General features: G+C 35.8%; 1 protein-coding gene across 9 annotated transcripts in view; it reads left to right on the forward strand.

Moving 5' to 3' along the window:
• The window catches only part of PDGFC (platelet derived growth factor C), a 280,573-nt gene that overhangs the window by 213,899 nt on the left and 45,900 nt on the right, over positions 1–20,774 (forward strand). For all 9 annotated transcript variants that reach the window (XM_055336410.1, XM_055336415.1, XM_055336412.1 and 6 more), the window contains one exon: positions 11,008–11,188. In XM_055336410.1, coding sequence (XP_055192385.1) covers positions 11,008–11,188 — 181 coding nt within the window. The remainder of the gene's footprint in view (positions 1–11,007; positions 11,189–20,774) is intronic.

Here is a 20,774-nt window from a genome sequence, read left to right on the forward strand (position 1 = left end):
ATATGCTATCCTACCTCTTCTGTCAAAGAGTGAGAACTCTAAGAGAAAACATCTGGAGCAGAAGAGGAAATGAAGTGAGCGATACACTTGAAACTGTTAAAAACTGCTGAATTTTCTGGTAGCAGGGGAACCTATTAAAAGCTATGGTAGGAATCCTGGATATTCATGCACCTTGAAGGGGTAATTTTAACAGGATAAGGAAAGAAATAAATGCAGAGCACAAGGCAAAAATTTTAAAGTGAGAAGAGGAAAATAAACCTAAGTCCAAAAAAACCCTGCCTAGGGATATTGCCCAGGAAGGTGGATTTAGCCAAGTGGGCACTAAGCCTAGTATTTCTTATTTCCCTTTTCATGCCGCAAAATATGAAGTAATCGCCTTAGCAGGACTTATTACAGTGATCAAATCACCTAACAATCTGAAATGTTTCCTTTCATATGAAGATCTTGTTTTGTTTTGTTTCTTAAGGGCAGTCTTTTTTTGTTTTGTTTTGCTTCAATCTATAATCAGGTTCTGTGGAAAATACAATTCCATATATCCATAAATCTTTTGGTATTGGAAATGAAAGTGATGATCCTAGGAAAACTGAAAAGGCAAAAGGCTTTCATACTTTTAGCATATAGTATGAATAGCACGGCTTGTTTCTCTAATTTCTGAAATTCAAAATTTCCCACGAAAGAGGTTAAATTATTTTTCTTTTGTCAAGATTTGAAGTCTCAGAAAACGTAATTAATGTCTACATGTCACTATATTTTCATTAAGTAGTTTATTTTAGGCTCCGCAGAATCTTGTTCTCTAGTGAAGATTGATTGTTTCAAGAGTGCTAAGTGAATTTTCTACAAAAAAATATTTATACCAGCTCTACCTAAGTCTGTCTCTGGAGTCTATATATATATTTTTATGTTTTTAAAGTATTTCAAGAGATTAATTGCATGTATGGATAATGAACATTGTTAAAGTAAATACATCCTTGGGGATAACATAAAAATGAATGTGATATAAGTAGAATTTTACCTTTTTTGACTTTACTGTATTTATACCCTAGACACACACACACACACACACACACACACACACACATCTGTGTGCACATGTTTGTGAATGGGCTTAACCCCCAGATGTATACACAGGTATTTATGTGTAGTCTATAATGGGGAAAAGATTGAAAGAGCAAACGTAATAGCAGTAACTGTTCTGTTAGTTGTTTGAAACATTGTCGTAACTTAAATTAGCTCAGGTGTGTAAAAGATTAGAAAGTTTAGAGATCCTAATAGAATTAATATAAGATGATGAAAATGCATTCCATTTATTAAGCATTTTCTTTATGCCAGACTCCATTCTATTATTCCTCCTTGGCACCACTCCAGTTGGTATTCTATCCAAAAAGGGATAAGGGATATATTTCTTATCAAAAAAGTCAGATGGCACCTGTGTAAAATGAATTCTGAAATGTACTTTTATGTTCTAAAGGCTGACGACCTTCTGAGGTGTGATTTGTGCTGTGCAGTAAATAAGAAAAAGGATTTGCCCTGTGGGACAGCACTTGGAGTCTACGGTGACTGTAGTCCTCCCTCACTTACCAGTGGGCACTTTGGAAGAGTTTTATAAAAGTGACATAATTAGGAAAAGGTATTATAGCATTTCTATTGGAGGCAGTCACTCTCCCTGATGGGCTTAGAGCTTCCCATGGTCAGAGAGTAGACCTTGCACAACACAGGATTCCACTGGATAGTGCATTTGCTCGACCTCTCAACACTTATATTAGTAAATGTTTTTTTTTTCTCCTTTCATAATACATTGGTGTTTGTAAGCTGGTTTCCATGGATATTGCCTGTAGACAGTTATGATATTTGGTGATAACAGTCTGTTTAGACCTTAGAAAACAATAAAATTTTCCAGAAATGTTGTAGGAGGTAATGTTCTAAAAACATGTTCTATGTATAATCGTGTATTTTGGGGGAGACTACATACACAAAAGGAAATGTAATTAGGTTCTTTTTTTTTAAGATTTTATTTATTTACTCATGAGAGACACAGAGAGAGGCAGAGACACAGGCGGAGGGAAAAGCAGGCTCCTTGTGGAGATTCCGATGTGGGACTCGATCCCCGGACTCCGAGATCATGCCCTGAGCCAAAGGCAATCGCTCAGGTGTCCCTGTGATTAGGTTCTTAAGCAAGGGGGGGGGGGGGGCGCAAGATTTTTTTTTTAAATGACCTTCTGTACTATCTAGTTTATTCTTTTATTTTGCCAAAGAGGAAACTGAATCCTAGAGCCATTTTATATTGAACACCTATTTCCTTGAAATAATCTTTACATCAACCTGGATTGAAATGCACTGCTCTTCCATTTGTGTTTATTAAAGCACAAGTCTACATATCTGTTCTTAGATGTCAGATGTTGAATAATGAATTTTGCTGGGATGCCTAAAATTTCTTTTAAATTCTGAGAACATTTTTTCACATTCATTGATGAAAAATCATCTCATTGTAAAATATTCAATAAATATAAATGCTCAAAATAAATACTTAGAAGGTTCTTTTTAAACACTCATATTCAGGCAACTGTACCTGAAATTCTCTGATACCCTAAAAGGACAGGTATTTCCATCTCCCTCTGATGTATTCCAAAACAAACTCATTTTATCATTTTCACAGACATCATCACCAAAAAAGTAAATTCACAAATCTAAACATATGAGCCTAAATGTCTTATGATGCTGATTAGCCATTTAAATATTGTCTTTTAAAATCAGGACTGAAGTCACGATAATGCTTTGATAAACATAACACAGATCCTGTCCAAATTTTATGATCACATGACTTAAATATTTCTCTTAGCCTTAGATAAATCCATATCTAGGGTACCTTGATACTTATACGTGTAGCAGTGATACAATATAGATAGAGACTGAAAGAACCAAACCTGTAGCAAAATTTTTAGAGAATTCTCAATTAATGATGTCATGGCCTCTTATAAATGCATTTAGGCAATGAAATTCAGCTGTTCAAAGAACATGCAGAAGGAGCAGCCCGTAGGTGCCTTTGGTAGTGGTTACTTGCAGGAACAAGGCCTGGAACTGTCTAGGTGTTAAGTAGACGAGAGAGTATATGCATAGCCCTTCTTCCTTCCTACCTTAAATGTTGATGCCCTTAAAGTAATTCTTTAAATGCACATTCCCATTTCGATATTCCTAAATATCCTAAATTGAGCTGGGAGGCTTTGGAGGAGGTCTTATTATTTTTTTTTTCTACACAGTGTGTTGATTTGATAGATTTCTATATTGCAATTTGATTACCACCACAGATTAGCTAACATCTTCATCCTGACACATAACTCCATTTCTTTTGTGTGATGAGAACATTTAAGATCTGATCCCTTAGCAACTTTATAACAGCAAGTATATAGTAAAGCGCTGTAAACTGTATCCGCAAAATTTAGGCTAGTTTATTTGATTATTAATTTAGGTAGATAGCTGCCATTTTCATATTTTTACAGGTGCTCATATAACATTGAATTTATATATTTCCTTAAAGTCAGAACTCTCCTATAAACCCCATTTCACTGCATCTTTTTATTGACAAACATTTGATAATCTTTTCAGTTTCTTCTAGAACTATTAGGTCACTTTTTCTACTTCAGTCAACTTTGATAATTTTCATTTTCCTGGTAAGTCATCCATTTCATTTAGCTTTTTGGATTTTGTTGGCATAAAGTTACATAAAACATACTTTAAAATTTTAAATATATTTTTATCTGTGATTATATCTTCTTCGTTACTCCTAATATATAAATTCTTGATTTGTATTCTCTCTCTCTCCCTCCATCCCTCTTCCCCCTCCCACCTCCCCCTTTCCTCATTCCCCATGTGTGTGTGTCTCTCTCTCCTTTTTAAGAACCAGCTTCTGATTTTAATTCTAAATTCTAATTTTGGTTTTGAATATATCTCTTATGGTTTCTGTCTTCATTGGTGTTCACCTTATACTTTGTTGTGCTTAATTTTTCTACTTTATAGATTGAATTCATGAGTATGTTTGCACTGTTTTTATTCAGTAGTAAGATAAATGTAGTCTGTTAATTTCTTATCATTTACAATCTACCATGTACAACATAACCATTTCCCACAGGTAGCACCACCATATTTGCATGAAAATTACTCCATCAGTGTGTTTTCAGCCCCCTGAAGCAAGCTCGGTGGTTTGACTGACATATATCCTATTCGATGTAGGTTTAAAACTATCAATAAAGAATTTAGAGTAGCTAAAAAGGAAGTACACATGTACCCTCCTCATACCCGAGGTCATCTGAGGTCTGGAAGCAGATAATCCTCCCACTGTATCATCAGAAGCTCAGTAGTACCTAACACTACTTCACAATGCCAGTGTCATTCCCCTCACTTCACCTCATCACAGGCGTTTTATCATCTCACATCATCACAAGAAGAAGACAGATGAGTACAGTACAATGAGATACTTTGAGAAAGAGGGAAAGACCACATTCACGTAGCTTTTATTACAGTATATTGTTACGATTGTTCTGTTTTTAGTTATAGTTGTTCATCTCTTACTGTGCCTCACTTATAAATTAAACTTTGTCACAGGCACACACGTGTAGGGAAGAAACAGTATATATATATGGGGTTAGGTACTGTTTGAGGTTTCAGGCACCCACTGGCGATCTAGAAACCTATAAGGGGAACCACTGTATTACCAAATTAATTTAAACAAATATCTGCAAAGTTGATATTCCCAAATTACCAAGTCGACTGACCAGTTTTATTTGAATGGCCCTTAATGTCTCTCTGGTCATTGAATAAAAGCATTTAGCCAATTTGAATGAAGACACAAATTCTCTAGTTAGGCCCGAAAATCAAATATGATTATGTATACATGTTTCCAGTACATTACGCAGTGCCCCTTAGAACTTAAGGGTTCTGGAGTTAGCCTGTGTGCTAGAGTTCAACTGCCAGTGTGGAGGCTTTGGCTCTCTGTATTTCGTTGCAATGTGACCTTGGCCAGGAACTTAGCTTTTCTATATTTTATAATAGATAAAACGAGCATAATAACAGTATCCACTTTTTGTGATTTTTGTAAGGATTAAATGAGCTAATGTATTTGAAAAATGTAATTATTATTTTATTATTTAAATTCTTATTATTTTCAGTATGTTAAAGTGTATGTAAACATTTTGGTGTCCAAAATAGGATCCCAAACTTCTCTTCTGCAGATGAGTGGCACTCTGCCAAACTGAAGTATAATCCAATAAGCACTGTAGGATAATTGGCATCTTACTAATTTTATTACCTTTCGCAACAAATTTAGGCTCCAGGTGACACTTCCAGAGCTGGGCCTTTTAAGATCCGCATTTATTTGTTGGCAGGGGTTCACACTACCGTCGGGTTCGATAATTCATGAGGCAGATTTAATTGACAGGATCTTAGTTAGTTTGAACTAGAAACAACCTACTTTGCAGGGTTGGTTTATTTTTGTTGAAGGAAGCTGGGTGTCTGACCATTATGTTTACTAGTGGATTTTTTCCTTTGGTGTACTCCTTACAATTCTTGGTGGTAAGAAAGCAGTCCTCGTGCCCTCACGGTTTTTAAATTCCCACATGAGAATGAAAATTTTGTCTACAACACCAGACTTGTTTGTTAAACATAAAAGAACATAAATCCTCCATGGGTCCCCAGGGGTATGTTAGAGAAAGGGAGTGATCGTTATAAACCACTTAGCGCTGTGTGCTCTGTATCATGTTGCCGTGAGAAAGTGATGTTTGATTGGCTCATAAAATAGGTTTAGTAAATCCTTTAAATACTGATGTGAGCAGTTGTGCATGTTGGAAACTAATACCTGAGAGTGTATTAGAAGGATTACCGTGTCTCCAGAACAGTCACCTGGGCATGCGTGGATTTCTGCATTTAAGGAAGATGGTGTTTTGTGATTTCACTTTTATGTGTCAAAACGTTGCTTGGTTTTATCATCTTCTTTTCATTTGACTGAGGCCTGCAGACACCTTCCATCATTGTTTTCTCTATTCTTGATGTTCTGAGCAATGCTAGGGTATATAAACCAACCGATTTCCACAATGGATTCCACCTGCAAATGTCATTTTATCAGAAAACAAGAAAAACTTCAAGTTATTAGGGAAGGCAACTGGATTTTTTTTTTAATTTTTATTTATTTATGATAGTTACACACACACACAGAGAGAGAGAGAGAGAGAGGCAGAGACACAGACAGAGGGAGAAGCAGGCTCCATGCACCGGGAGCCCGACGTGGGATTCGATCCCGGGTCTCCAGGATCGCGCCCTGGGCCAAAGGCAGGCGCCAAACCGCTCCGCCACCCAGGGATCCCAAGGCAACTGGATTTAATGCGCTCGTCTTTTTCCAACCACGTCCTGTGTATTTCTAAGAATTTAAAGGAAATACGTAATTGTCAGTGATTTTTGTTTTCATTTTTTTTTCTATTTTGCAGATTAGATAGCAATAATGAGACATGAGAATACTTTACAGGTAGATCTTCCCTGGGTTTGTTTTACATGGTCTTGAACATGATTTTAAGTTTTTTTAAAAATGCTATTTTTGTAACCGTATCCTTTAGCAAGAGGGTTTACTGTTTTGATGAGAGGGAAAACTAAGCCTTAGTAAATAATTATGTTATTGATACTTTTCAGTTCCATAGACATCTAAACAGTTGTTGAGGATCCACCATTAAAATTGATGGTGGTAAAAAAAAAAAATAAAAAAAAATAAAATTGATGGTGGTGTAATTGAGTGAAACTGAGAATTATATTGTTATAGGACACCACTTCTGAAAAAAATCCTAAAAGTTTACTGTGAAAGAATTAGTGGCATCTGTTAGATTCTGCTGTTTTATAGGCAAAGAACACAGTACTTTTTTAGATGTCCATTTAACCTTCATGGAATGCAAAACTGTAGATTTTTAAAGCACTGTGGTAAGTGTGTGCGTCAGACTTGTATGAGCATGTAAGAATTAATTGCCAGCTGTCTAACTGCAAATCCAGAAGTTGTTCTAAAGATTAGTGGATTTTTTTAATGGCATCAAATTTAATAGAAAATCTTCATGAAAAAAAGAATAATAATGTGCTTCTAACTCTTATTTGCAGGACAGTGATTTTTATATCAGATGTAAATGAAGCCAAGGTTAAGACTTATGCATTCCTTAATAAATTCTTAACATTTATAATCCAGATATTTTTGTGTGGTTAAAAACTCCTTTCAAATACCTCTAAACAGCTTACACATCAGATAAGTATGTAATAGTGTTCCTTAACAACTAAAAAATATATATAATAGTAAAAATACTTAGAATTTTTGCAGTTTTCTTGCATATGATCTTCTTTTCTCTTAAAATGCTTTTATTAGAAAGATAATAGGTATTTTGAAAATGAAGTAAATTTTGACACTTTGTGTCCTGTCCAACCAGTTTATTGAAATGACTTCACAAGTGCCAAATCTGAGGAATGCCCTTTGGTTTTCTTCTTCTTTGAGCTTTCCTTGGTATTCGATACTGTGGGCACTGTCCACCACTTCTGCTCAGGTGGATATTTCCCTTCTCTTTTCGCTCCGTTCTGTGGCATCCCTCACAGTGGCTCTCCTCCTGTTCCTCCGACTGCTTCAGAATCAGGACGTTTTTGTTACAGGCTCTTTTCCTTCTACCCACGCTTGTAGTGTTTTTGTTTCCCGGCATCCCTCAGATGTCTGATGATTCTGTTCTCTGCCACTGTCACTCCCTCCCTGAAACGGTCATGGCCATGCCTCCTATGCTGTAAGGGTGGCAAACTCAGATGCCCACGTGGGCGAGTACTGTAAATGATGATCTGGGTATTAAAACAACAACAAGAGCATAGAAAGTAGATGGGGATCTTTAAGAACTTAGGAAGAACATGTCCCATCTAAACTATTGCCTCTTGGTCCCAGCCTCAATTGCCATGAAGGAACCAAGGTCCAGTGTTCATTCCCTCCATTCACCAAATAATGATAGAGGACTTTCTGTGTTCCTGGCACATAGGTGTTAGGGATACGGCAGGAAATTGAAGATACCCTCCTCCCCTGGGGCTGGCACCAATTCCAGAGACCTGGGGAGTCGTATTAGGGCTAATATTTAGTATTACCTGATCCTCAAATTTAAGAGTAATAATTAAAAAAGCCAGAAATCCAGACTTTTCTGTGAAATTCCACTTTTTAGAGTGTTGACTTAAATCTTTAAAAGCCACACAGAGCCTCTTAAAGCTGCGCTTACCTTACCTGTTTGCAACATTGGCCCACAAAAGATTCTAACACCTGACTCTGAAGTACCCAAGGCCTCCCCAGCTCCGCCTATTTTTCCAGCTGGATCTTCATCTTCTTCTTTGACTCCCACCCTTCATTCACAGCCCACCGTGCCTGGCCCCCTCTTTCCTCGGTCGCATCTTACGCACCGTTGGGCTTCTCACTGTGGTGCGTCTCCACTTCCCCTCTCTTCACCCCTGGCAGGCAGTCCTCACTGACAACCCAAATGTTCCTTTGTAAACTGACCCTAATCCCACCGTATAGAATTACTCCCGCGCTGCCATTATTCCACAGTATTTCCTACATACCCGCATTAGAGCACTCACTCACCAAAGTGTTTTATGGGCCTTGAGCCCAAAGAAGCTATAGTTTCATCTTTGTATCCTAAGAATCCAGCAGGACACTTTGCACCAAGCCAGCGCTCTATAAATGCTTACAGGATGATTGACCAGGTCTGAAGTCTGGCTCTCTTCAAACTTGCAGTGGTGGTAACCTGCATTATATAGGTTTAGGTACCCCCCCCCCCCGCCCCAAGCACAGAACAAACATGCTCTGTGAAGAAAAGCTTTGTTTCCCAGGTGAACAATTTTGGTGTAAAAATTATCCTTTCGTATAAAATGGTAGTTACCCACTTTTGTACCAAATATACCTGAAATAACTACTCAGGTCTGCTCTATCCAGCTTCCCCTGACTCCTGAGTGTACCCTTTTCTGTCCCATGACACACAGACACGGAACTCCTAGATTGGTTATACTGATTGACTTACATATTTACCATTGATAACCCTATGGAATAGCAGATATTCCCCCCCTTTGTATTTGAATATTCTTATTTATTGTTTTCAAACTCTGAAGGTCATATTAAAAGTTCACGTGGAGGTGGGAGCAAGGGACGTAGGATGGAGATAAAGGACAGCTTTATTGAATGGCAGCTGTGTCCCAACAATGTTTTCAGTACTACGCATGTATCCTGTCTTAAAATATCCCTTTGAGCTAAGTAGCATTGCCCTCAATTTAAGGCCAAGGAAAATAAGGCTGAAACAGGTTAAGTTACATGTTGTAAGAGAGTTCCTGATACTTCTTCAAGATGAAGATGTATACGTAGAATTGGCCTGTTATATACTTTCTGTATAATTTCACCAATATTTCAAACATAAATTCCAATGCACAAAATACATTATTTTTAGTTGTCTAGTATCTACTGAATTTAGATTTCTGAAAAAACCCACCAATGTTTTTCAACCATGTCAGACCTACTACCCTTTAAGAAAACTTTTGAGTATCCTCTTTAGTACTCATAAATGAAGTTTACAGAAGTGTGGATAGTTGTTTAAAATATAAACATAATGACATGTGTGCTATGGAAACCTGAAAGAGCAAAGCAAGTTATATGAAAATAGTGGATGTAAATACATAAATACACATGCACAGTTACGCTAGGAAAATAAAAGGAGGTGGTCAGATGCATCTTTCTCATTGCAGATATGACAGTTTTAGAAACAGACGAGTATGTCTACTTTTAATTGTTTTAATTGTGATGCAGATAGTATAAGCAGTGTTCCTGTTCATGATATGTTTTTCCAAAACATAATTCTTGGTGAAGTTCCAAAACATGAAAACTGTCTTCAACTTATTTAATAGTTGAATTTCTGGAAATTTTGATTTCAACTAAAACTGCAAAACATATATGTGTTTATATGTGAGACAGTTATTAGTTTCCAGACTCAGATGAGCTATATCCAAAATTTTGCCTACATCAATGTCCAGTGAACTATTTGAAAGGCGTGGAGAATCTGGGCAAATACTCACTCCTAGGACTCCCCATGATTCAACAGCATTGCACCTTGCCCACCATATGTTGTAGTGCCCTGCTCACCCTCAGTCTCAGTATAACCTAAAATGCCTCTACAGATTTCTGAAATGTTTTCTTAACAGGCAGTACTGCTCTTGAGGAGTACCATAGATCCATGCCCTCCAAACAAAAATTAACATTGTGTTGGGAAGATATTAGTTATTCCTTATGTTTAAGAAGATACTGTGTGTCCTACAATGTAAGCTAAAAGTATATAAAAATCAGTTCCTTTCTTCAAGTGTGTAACAGACTAAGAAAAAGGATCGCTTGCCTATGTAGTGAATACTGAAAATACGTGTTTATCAAAAAGAGAAAGATGACGGTGAGCTGAGAACACCCAGAGAGGACTCACAGAGGCAGACGGGAACAAAGTGAGATTTGAAGGATATGTATGTAATGATGTGGCTCTAGAAAAGTTTGCATCAGAGATGAGGAAAAGGAGCCAAGGAGTCTGACCAGGGTGAAAGCATTACTGTCAGAAAGTATTGGACAATGATAATAGCAATTAAGATTAGAGTAAAACTGTCATGTCCAAATGGAAATTAAATTGAGTAATTCACAAATTGAATATCAGATATGCTTGCTGCATACCAAATATTTAAGTGTTGAGATGACTGGTGAATTTGAAGTTCATTAACAGTAAAACTGGAAGGCTTAGAGTAGAAGAGAATGCACTTCTTTAATTGAGAATACATTTTCAGTTATGTTTCTTCTTTGGATAGTTTTATTATATTTACACAGTTAAATTTTGGAAGGGACTCCTGGCTATGGTCCATAGATAGATTCATTGTATCCATGAATATGGAATTTGAATTGCTGAAATAACATATCATATGATCTTATGTCTCTTTTGTCTTTGTTTCTTGCAGGTATGATTTTGTAGAGGTTGAAGAACCCAGTGATGGAACTATATTAGGGCGCTGGTGTGGTTCTGGTACTGTGCCAGGAAAACAAATTTCTAAAGGAAATCAAATCAGGATAAGATTTGTATCTGATGAATATTTTCCTTCTGAACCGGGGTTCTGTATCCACTACAACATCGTCATGCCAGTAAGTACCACTTAGAGGTCTCCTTATTTAATTGGGTTAGTTGTTTATTTACCTAAAAAAAAAAAAAAATCATGAAAAACAAAAAAAATGTCCATAACATTTTTCTTTTTATGGGGAAAGGTAAGCTTACCATTATTTTTAAGATCAATGTTTTGGTAAAATATATTTTAAAAAATATATATTTTAGTAAAATATATTTTAATATATAATATATTTTACCAAAATATATTTTTAATATATTTTGGTAAAATATATTTTAAATATATTTTAAAATATATTTTAAACTACTATAAATATATATTATAGTAGTTCTCAGTTTTTCCTACATATCCTAATACTTATCCTGCTTAAATAATATTTCTGATTCTTTATGGTTCTAAAAAGAAGTTTTGAAATTCTCACTGGACTTTAAGAAATCTACTTTGTCTAATTACAATTATTACTATAATTTTAATTATATACTGATTTCTTGTACCCTTTATGTATTATTTCAAACATTTGTATCTGTTTGTTGCATCACACCAAAAATATTGAAAACCCTTTTACTGTTTTTCTCACGTTGCTTATAGTAATGCTGAAGTACTCAAATAAATATGACGGTGTCAACCTAGTATGCTTTTTAAATATGACCAATAATATCACTATTTAAAATGATATAGAAGATGATGTCTTCAATGATTTTGATAGGAGATATAGCAAATCAGCAGGCACACTGGGAACATAACATAGTTTGGGTTAAATACATTAACCCTTGTGCTCTTACTGGATATAAGAACAATGCATATGGGGATGCCTGGGTGGCTCAGTCCACATTGGGCTCCCTGCTTGATTGGGAGGCTCCCTCTCCCCAGCTGTGTGCATTCTCTCTCTTTCTCTCATTCTCTTTCTCTCAAATAAATAAATAAAATCTTTAAAAAAAAAAAAAGAAAGAAAGAACAATGCGCACCACAAGCCAGCAGTCCACGAAGCCAATTAGAAAATATGGAGTCAGTATCAGACTTTATGTACTATATTCACATTGTAATTAATGTCAAGTAGACATTTCCTTTTTTGGTTACCCAAACTCAAGTCTGTTGAGTTATTATTTGAGTTATTATTATTGAGTTATTATTTAAGCCTTTGATTAGGCTAAGAAATTTAAATATTGTTGGAGATATAGCTAAAGACAATAAAATGCAGACTGAAGTTTGAAAATGATCATTTATTCATTTAGCAACAGTAACATTTGCTGTGTGAAATCAAAGTTAAGGGAGATAGCTCTGATATATGCCATAAATTTATATGGTGAATCTTGATCAATTACCTTATGGAGATTATTTAAGATATCCATACCTCTATTCCATTATGAAAACTTTTGCCAATAAAGATTCTCTACCATTTTTTGTTAATTTCCAAAACTTTTAATAATTTAATATTTTTATTTAAATTTAGTAAAATTGAAAAATTTTATCTAGAAATGAGAAGTGTTGGGACGCCTGGGTGGCTTAGCAATTGAGCACCTACCTTCAGCCCAGGTGATCCTGGAGTCCTGGGGTTGAGTTCCACATCGAGCTCCCTGTATGGAGCCTGCTTCTTCTTCCGCCTGTGTCTCTGCCTCTCTCTCTCTCTCTGTGTGTGTCTCTCATGAATAAATAAATAAATAAAATCTTAAGAAAAAAAAGAAAGAAATGAGAAGTGTTAATAGTAGACAAGAATGAGCTTTTTAAAGAACACTGTTGGGACGCCTGGGTGGCTCAGGGGTTGAGCGTCTGCTTTCAGCTCAGGTCATGATCTCCAGGTCCTGGGATCGAGTCTCACATTGAGCTCCCCATGGGGAGCCTGCTTCTCCCTCCGCATATCTCTCTGCCTCTCTCCCTGTGTTTCCCATAAATAAATAAATAAAATATTTTTAAAAAAATAAAGAATGCTATTGATAGGTAATACTTTGATACTGTGATGATTTGAGTAAAGCCATTAAGAGTCTGTTTAACACATTTTCACAGTATCTTTCTTTTAGAGAATTTATGAATTTATTTTTCTTTAAGTCTGAGATGGCCTTGGGAGACATGACTACACTTTTACAAAGTTATACAATCCTTGTTTTCAGTTTGAGTTTTAGCACATTGTCGTGTTCTTAAATATTTAAAGATGAAACAATTAAATTTTACTCTAAACATAATGGTGGGTCTTGTATCACAGCAAAGTTTTTGTTTATCCCAAATCTGTGACAAAAAGAAACTTGAAACTAGAAGATACTTGTATTTTCAATAACTGTTCTCTTCATATTATATCATTTTAAATATGTATAACTAGCAATCTACTTATGTTACTGAATAAGACATGAGAGCTAAAATATGCCACACCAAGGGTTTTTTCCTAATTTTCTAATTACATGGGTTGGTTCTATAACCCAAGGAGTTGTATGATTTAATAAAATAAAGATAAAAACATGGGAAATTTATACTGTTGTACTCAGTTCTGAGTGCATTATAGGTTTTTAATAGATACTTGAATGTTGAGTTGATCATACCATTCACTCACTCCAGCTTAACAGAAGATTCACTGACACCTGTTTTTTTATCTGTGAGAGTATATCAGGTTCCTGAGCCTTGAAATGAGATAAAGCATCAGAAGGGTCTGCAGTAAGTACCACCCATCCTCTTGACTCCAGAAGGGCCCTGCCACCTGGGTTTGACCTGCTACTAGAGATTTACTGTGATTAAGATCAGAAACTGCCTCTGAGAGGCTTTAGAAGAAAGGTGTGTCGCCAGTTACATCCTTAAAATTAAACTCAGTGCATCTTTAAATGGTTATTGAATTCCTTTGATAAATTTGTAAATGTGGGCTTTGGTGGGCTGAGACTCGACATCCTCCCAGTATCTATGAAGCCACGTTTTGCATGGCACCTAAGTTGACCAGTGATGGGCTGCAGAAAATGGAGATATGTGGAGATATGACATAAGAGATCTTACATTAATTTGCCTTAGCAGCCATTGGACTGCAAGGGACAAGGAAACGTGACAGCATGGTCCTACATTGCCTAATAAGTGTCATTTGGTGATTTTAATTTTGCCAGGTTGCTCTCCGGGGTGATTATTGATACACGATTTTTAAAATTCTCCCAAGCTTCGGTTCTGTTGAATTTGAATTTACTTTGGCAGTTTATCTGCCACTTCTTCACCTATCCTTTGTCTTGGTTCCATGTTTCCGTCTCTTCTCCCACACAGCCACACTCCTGCTCTCAGTAATTTCCGCAGAAGGGTGAAATTTGGTTAGTGAAAATTTGACAAGTGCTTTTACTGTTAAGCCTTCCAGAATGTTTTGAATTAGCATTGTGTATTGCTAAATGACATCCCTCCCTCCATGCCTCTCCTCCCCACAACATTATTATTAGTAGAGTAACAATCCATCAAACTTATCTGTATATCGATGAATGAAAGCCTAAGGGAAGAAATTTTGCCTTTTCAAGAACAGACTTAAAAGTTCTTGTGGCATTTGCTCAAGGGCACATCACATGCCCCTGGAACCCCTGGATCATCTCGATGCTTTTTTTTTTTTTTTTTTTTGTAAAGGATGAACTTCATAATTAGCACACCCAGCTTCCCCAGAGGCATTGATCTCATTGACTGCAAACCCACCATTGCAAAATAGGACCTTAGGGACCACTGGCCACAATGCTTTCTTAATTTTATAATGATAAAAATGATGCAAACCACAAGTCCTTAATGGGCTGTTAACACCCCGAATTGAGGTTTGCTACTGAGAGCCTAGCACAATGCCAGACACATTACAGCTGCTCCACTAGTATCTCATGGAAATTCAGCCCCTGCCCCTTAGAGTTGTCTAAACCTATGTGGAGCTGCACTAACTTCTCATTTACTATATGTTATCTTTGTTACTGTTGTATAATATTACTAATTCATAAACTAGAGCCCTGAAAAATCACAATAAGGACACCACGTGTTCTCCTGGTCATGACATATTAGAACTCCTTTCTTCCTCTCTCTTTCTCTTCTTTTTCTGTCTTTCTCTCATTTTGGTGGGGAGTGGAACATCTAGAGTTGAAGACAGTGGTACATGCTTATGACATTATAACCATTAATGTGTATAATCATAATCAGCTGCTTTTTTATAATTAATATTTTGCATCTATTCACACACCTGCAGAAACTTTGAGTTTAATCAGTTTTTTTCTGGGAAAATTATGGAGAAAGTTTATTTTAATATTCTTTACTTATTGAACTTTGCAAGTAAGGGAGGTCACTCTGCAGCCTTCTTTAGGAGCATGAATGGATATGTTTGATTCTAGCCAACCTTTAAGATTGGTTGATTCTTTACCAACCTTTAGACAGTATGTCTTAGCAGTAGTAGTTTTAATACATTAGTTAAAATTTTCAGAAACAGTGTTGCCATTAAAATCTATGTCCAGGGATCCCTGGGTGGCGCAGCGGTTTGGCGCCTGCCTTTGGCCCAGGGCGCGATCCTGGAGACCCGGGATCGAATCCCACGTCAGGCTCCCGGTGCATGGAGCCTGCTTCTCCCTCTGCCTGTGTCTCTGCCTCTCTCTCTGTATGACTATCGTAAATAAATAAAAAAAAAATTAAAAAAAAAAGAAAAGTAAAAAAATCTATGTCCAGCTTTGTAAGATGATTTACCCACTCGTTTCCTCAGTTAATGAGTGAGAGTACATACAGGTTAAAAAAAAAGGATTCCTTACTACTTTGAATAAAGTGATGTTGATTTAATATTTAAAGATTTTACATATTCTTTTATATGTAGTACTGTTCTTTGTAATATTAAGATTTTAGTATCATTTTCTTGATTCCTAGATATCTTAGAGTAAAACATAAATAAAATTTATCTTTCCATTTTACGATTTTAAATTGATATCATAGGCTAAGTTTTACCTTAGGAAAAACTTTGGCATAAGAGATTTGGCTAAAATTATAGCTAGTTGTTTATAGCTTTTTAAAAAAGTTCTGGATTTATTACATACATTTAAAATGTATGCTTCAATGTTATTTTCAAGAATTATTTATGGAAATATATACTCCTCAATTATGCCCCATTAATAAATAATGAAAAATAAATCCATGCAAATTGATGCCAAAACCATATATATTCAGCTTTCATGATTGTGCATAAGGAGTTAATAATGTCTTTGATTTTTTTTTTCCTTCATGCAAAAAAAGAAAAAAAGGGGGGGGGCTGGTAGATTAGCAGCGAGAGATTGTTTGGGAAGAAATGAAGCAAAACTGAAATAAAACAGTGCAAGCTTGTTTCTGTTTGGAGGCCACACACATTGAGAGCCCAGCACACATTTCAGGTCTCTTACAAAGAAAAGAAAATTTCTTGTTTAATTTTGGAGTAATTTATAATAGATTATGTATGTTTTACTCTGTGTATTATAGCATAAGCACCATTATTTAAAAGTGTTTTTTTAAAAAAAACCTACACAGGCTGAAAAATAGTATCTTTTCTTCTAGCATCAAAAGACCTTATTAAAAGTTTACTTGTTAAAAAATAAGCCTTTATATAAAAAGATTGCAGATTTTAATCAGTTACTTCAAAAAAAACCTATTTTTAAAAAATGCAAATCCAAATATGAATATCTTTAGTGATTTTTATTAATACATAGAGAACTATTTCTTCTTGAGTATAATATTGTTTGTAACATAGATACTTTAAAATGGTTATGAGATTTGAAGAATTTTTTCATTCTACAATCTGGTTAAAATTTTGAAGGATAATTAAAATAACACTGATTTCTTTTAAGACAGTGTTGCTGAACATTACATTTTTCAAGAGTTTTAATCTAAGCTTTCTGATGAGCAGTAATAACATAATATTTTCAACAATTCATTTACTCTCATTTTTCATTTAATAAATGGATCGGTGTAGATTAAGAGAAATAAATGTTATAGCTTCTATACTAATTGACTCCATATATTTTTATCTTCTTGCTTTGATTGCCTGAAAAGAGGAGCATGGGGTGATGAATGTACTGAACGCTCCTTTAACTCACAACAATCCGTGAAACTCATCTTTTTTTTAAGTTGCTTCTAAATTTTTCCTACTATTTCTTTCCTATTTTCTTTTGTCACTGACTAGCAACAGTTGGTTGGATCTCACACATTTTTTACTCTTTTTAGTAAAATAATACCCCGAGAGTAAATAATGCTAGAGAATGGCATGCAAGTATTGTAGCCACTTTATAATCCCAACTGTGGGTTTTCCTTAATAGTGATTTTGTAAATGACTTGTCCAGAGTTAAGTCAGTGCCTGGCCAGTGTGCACTATAGAAGGGTGTATGGTTTCTGTGGGGAAGGCTTAGAAGGACACTTGATGCCTGAGGTGCCATTAAGGAATGCATGACTGATTGCCAAAGTAGTTATTAATTATGCGGGATACAGAGAACAAAGCAGCTCAGTGAATATTGAAGTTAGAGGGAGAAAGGAGGAGGGGGATATTTTTTTCCGTCCCTTCTGGCATGTGCCAGTAGGTTATTTCACTGTTAATATCATGTAAAGAAAAGTCTTAACTAAAGGCCAAATTTGCTTTTATGTTCAGGTTAAGAAAAATTCCAAGTAGCTCTCAAACAAGGTATCAAATTCATTTTCTTAGGGGGGGAAAAGCAGCATACCTGGAATAAAAATACTTAGAGCAATATCGTAACCCTAATCCCATAGGAAACGAATTCAGTGTTAGAATGTCAAGAGTTTTAAAAATTGCAAATCTTCGTAACCAATTGCACTGTGTCCCTGTATTACTGTATTAAACTGATCTTAATGAGTGGAAAAATTTGGGCTTTAAACCTTTAAAATAAATTTGCATTTGCCTTAAGAGAGAATTAAGAGAAAAAGTTGGTCTTTGAATTTTTTTGTAGTATTTGGAGAACGAAAGAAGTTATTTCAAGTACTGCGTGTCTCTACTGTAGTCTGAAACACTTTTTGAGTGATTAGGTTTTTATTAAAATATACAATGTAATTGTATATTTATGCAGGGAGTCTAGAGATGACAGTATTTTATTACATCAAAGAAATTATACAATTGCTACAGAGACGAAGCTTTTACTTGGCTAAGAGCTGTTTAATGTATTTTTCTACCAACTTCTACCCCACGGACACAGTGCTCTCTTTCATGTGGAGATCATGGTCTCTCTTCCATTTCTGCTGATTCTTTTTGTTCCAGTTAATTCCTAGCTATCTAAGAAAGAATTTCACAGATGGTATGATTTGTAGTCAGAAAGAAAAAGGCAGTTGGTGCTCCTGCAGGAATGGGAAAAGGCAGACAAACTACTCTAAGTTGAAATACAGGGGGTTATAAATAAGAATTTAGGAAGGCTTGAGGTTTGATTGACTCATATTTTATGTCTAAAGCCACAAAGATTTAAAAGCTTAGAGTTAATATGGCCCTAAACCTGCTGGAATTACTCTCTAGAAAGTTTGTTGCAATTGAAAATGATAAAATAAATACTTTTGTCTTAGCATCCCCATCCATTTTCCTGTTAAGTCTTTCAACATCCATTGAAGAATATTTGATGAAAAATTTTGTTGTGAGAAAATTTAAAAATGTATACGGCATTACCCTGGGTCTCTGAGAACTTACCTTATTTCAGGGGAAAATACACATACGCGCGCACACACGCGCGCACACACACACCTTATACACCTATATAAATATGCTACATAAATAAGTGTAATATAAATTGTTTGGAAAGATCTGAAGAAAGAGAGGCAATTGGTGGAGCAGAGGAATATTCTAAGTCTTAGACTAAAGGAAAAAAACAAGCAGTCAAACAAACAGAAATCCTGGAAGTGACTTGGTATAGGTTTCATATCAAATATATTATTAAAAATCTCTGAGGAGTTTATCCAGTACTATATCATCAGATGTCAGAGATTATGATTCTCTTTATTTGGAGTGAAACCCAGTTATTTGCATTTTCATCAAACATGCTTAGAGATTCTGATATACGATGTTCTCACTTGAATTTGTGGGTGAGAAATTGCTCTAAACTATAAACTGAGCAGATGCAGAGAGTTTTTACTACAAGATGTTGGGGAAATACTTTTCATTTTCAAATAAACATGAATATTTGTTGGAATAGACTGGAAATTCTGCATGAATATTTTATTGCTAACATACCCCATGTGTTCTCTATTTTTCAGGATTCCAAAAAAGTGAGCCTTTCTCATAGAATTAGATGGATAGATTTCAATTTTTTAATACTTGCATTTATTGTACTGATTTTTCTAAGCTATGTATTGAAGCTTATCAGTTTTGTCAACTGTCAGTATCTCTTACCCATGCAACTAGAATAAATGACACCCTGCCTTCTTTTCTAGTTCAACACTAAGCTTATCTGATAATTCACATAAGGCATAGCTCCATCACTGAGGCACAGTTCTAGACTAGATAGTCATTTGTTCTGCAGTGTAAGGCACTATTATTAGTAAAATAAGACAGTCTCAAGCATCAAGAAATATTCTTTCAATCTCCTTATGTACTTTTTCACATCATTATTGTCTGAGTGACGGTGGCACATAGTTTTAAAAGGCAAATGTTTCTCTTAGGCTTGTTACAAAAATGGTAGTTGCTCTCACTTTCCTTTGTGCAAACTATTTTCCTGTGCCTTGGAGGGGAGCACTTCCAGTTCTTTTAACTAATTTCTTGCAGAATTGACCTCTCTTCCTTCACCTAACATGCTTTTATTGTCGCTTCTTGATTCTTTGGTTTCAAGAATTACCTATGATCTTCATCGACTCCACTCTCTGGAAGATGAGGCTTTCACATTCTTCCACCCTCCTGCATCTACCGCACATGCAGACACATCCCATCATGTCTCCTCTAGAATATCCTGTTATATCAAGATCCAGATCCATCGTGTCCATTACAGTGGCCATGGAATCATTGTTCACAGCTGAGCCATGAAGTACTCTATGACTGCATTTCCTTTCCTGCCTTGTCTTACTTTGTTTTCCCTAGGCTTGTGTTATTTTTTGGTATGCTTAGCTTTCTGTTTGTGTTTATCACTGATTCATCTCCAAATTGTTCTTCAAATTGTGTGAATCTCCTCTCAAATGCAATCAGACACATTCGCGTTTTCTAATAATTTTGTCGACCAGAAGAAATTTCTGCTGAAACAATCTGATCTGCTTCAATTTAGACCGATTACCCTTTAGACCTGCCACACAGCTGTCATCTGGGGAATTCCGCACCCCCACCCCACCATTATCCTGAGCATTCTCTTTGCCATTCTCTTGCATTAGATCCCTTGTTTGCAGGATCTTTTGTCTTCTCTCTTGTCTACTTCCGGTTTGGGAAGAGAGTAAAACCCTCATGAATTTCCCCAAGCATCAGAGATAAAGTTTTGTGGGCTTGAATAACTGAAACTTCCTTTATTTAACCCTCAACCCTAAATGAATACTTGACTAAGTCTAGAACTCTAGTTGGTCACTTAAAAACTGACTGGACATTCTGTGCCCGTGGATGGCCTTGCTGACTACCGTATTCACTGCATCGTGAGCTGGCCGGGTCAATTCCTTGAAAGCCCCCTGATTCCCCTAATCTCTTTTCTAAGGGTATAATCCTGGCTGCCAGTTCT

The sequence above is a fragment of the Nyctereutes procyonoides genome, unplaced genomic scaffold, assembly GCF_905146905.1.
Source record: "Nyctereutes procyonoides isolate TBG_1078 unplaced genomic scaffold, NYPRO_anot_genome, whole genome shotgun sequence".
In the NCBI taxonomy this organism is placed as follows: Eukaryota; Metazoa; Chordata; class Mammalia; order Carnivora; family Canidae; genus Nyctereutes; species Nyctereutes procyonoides.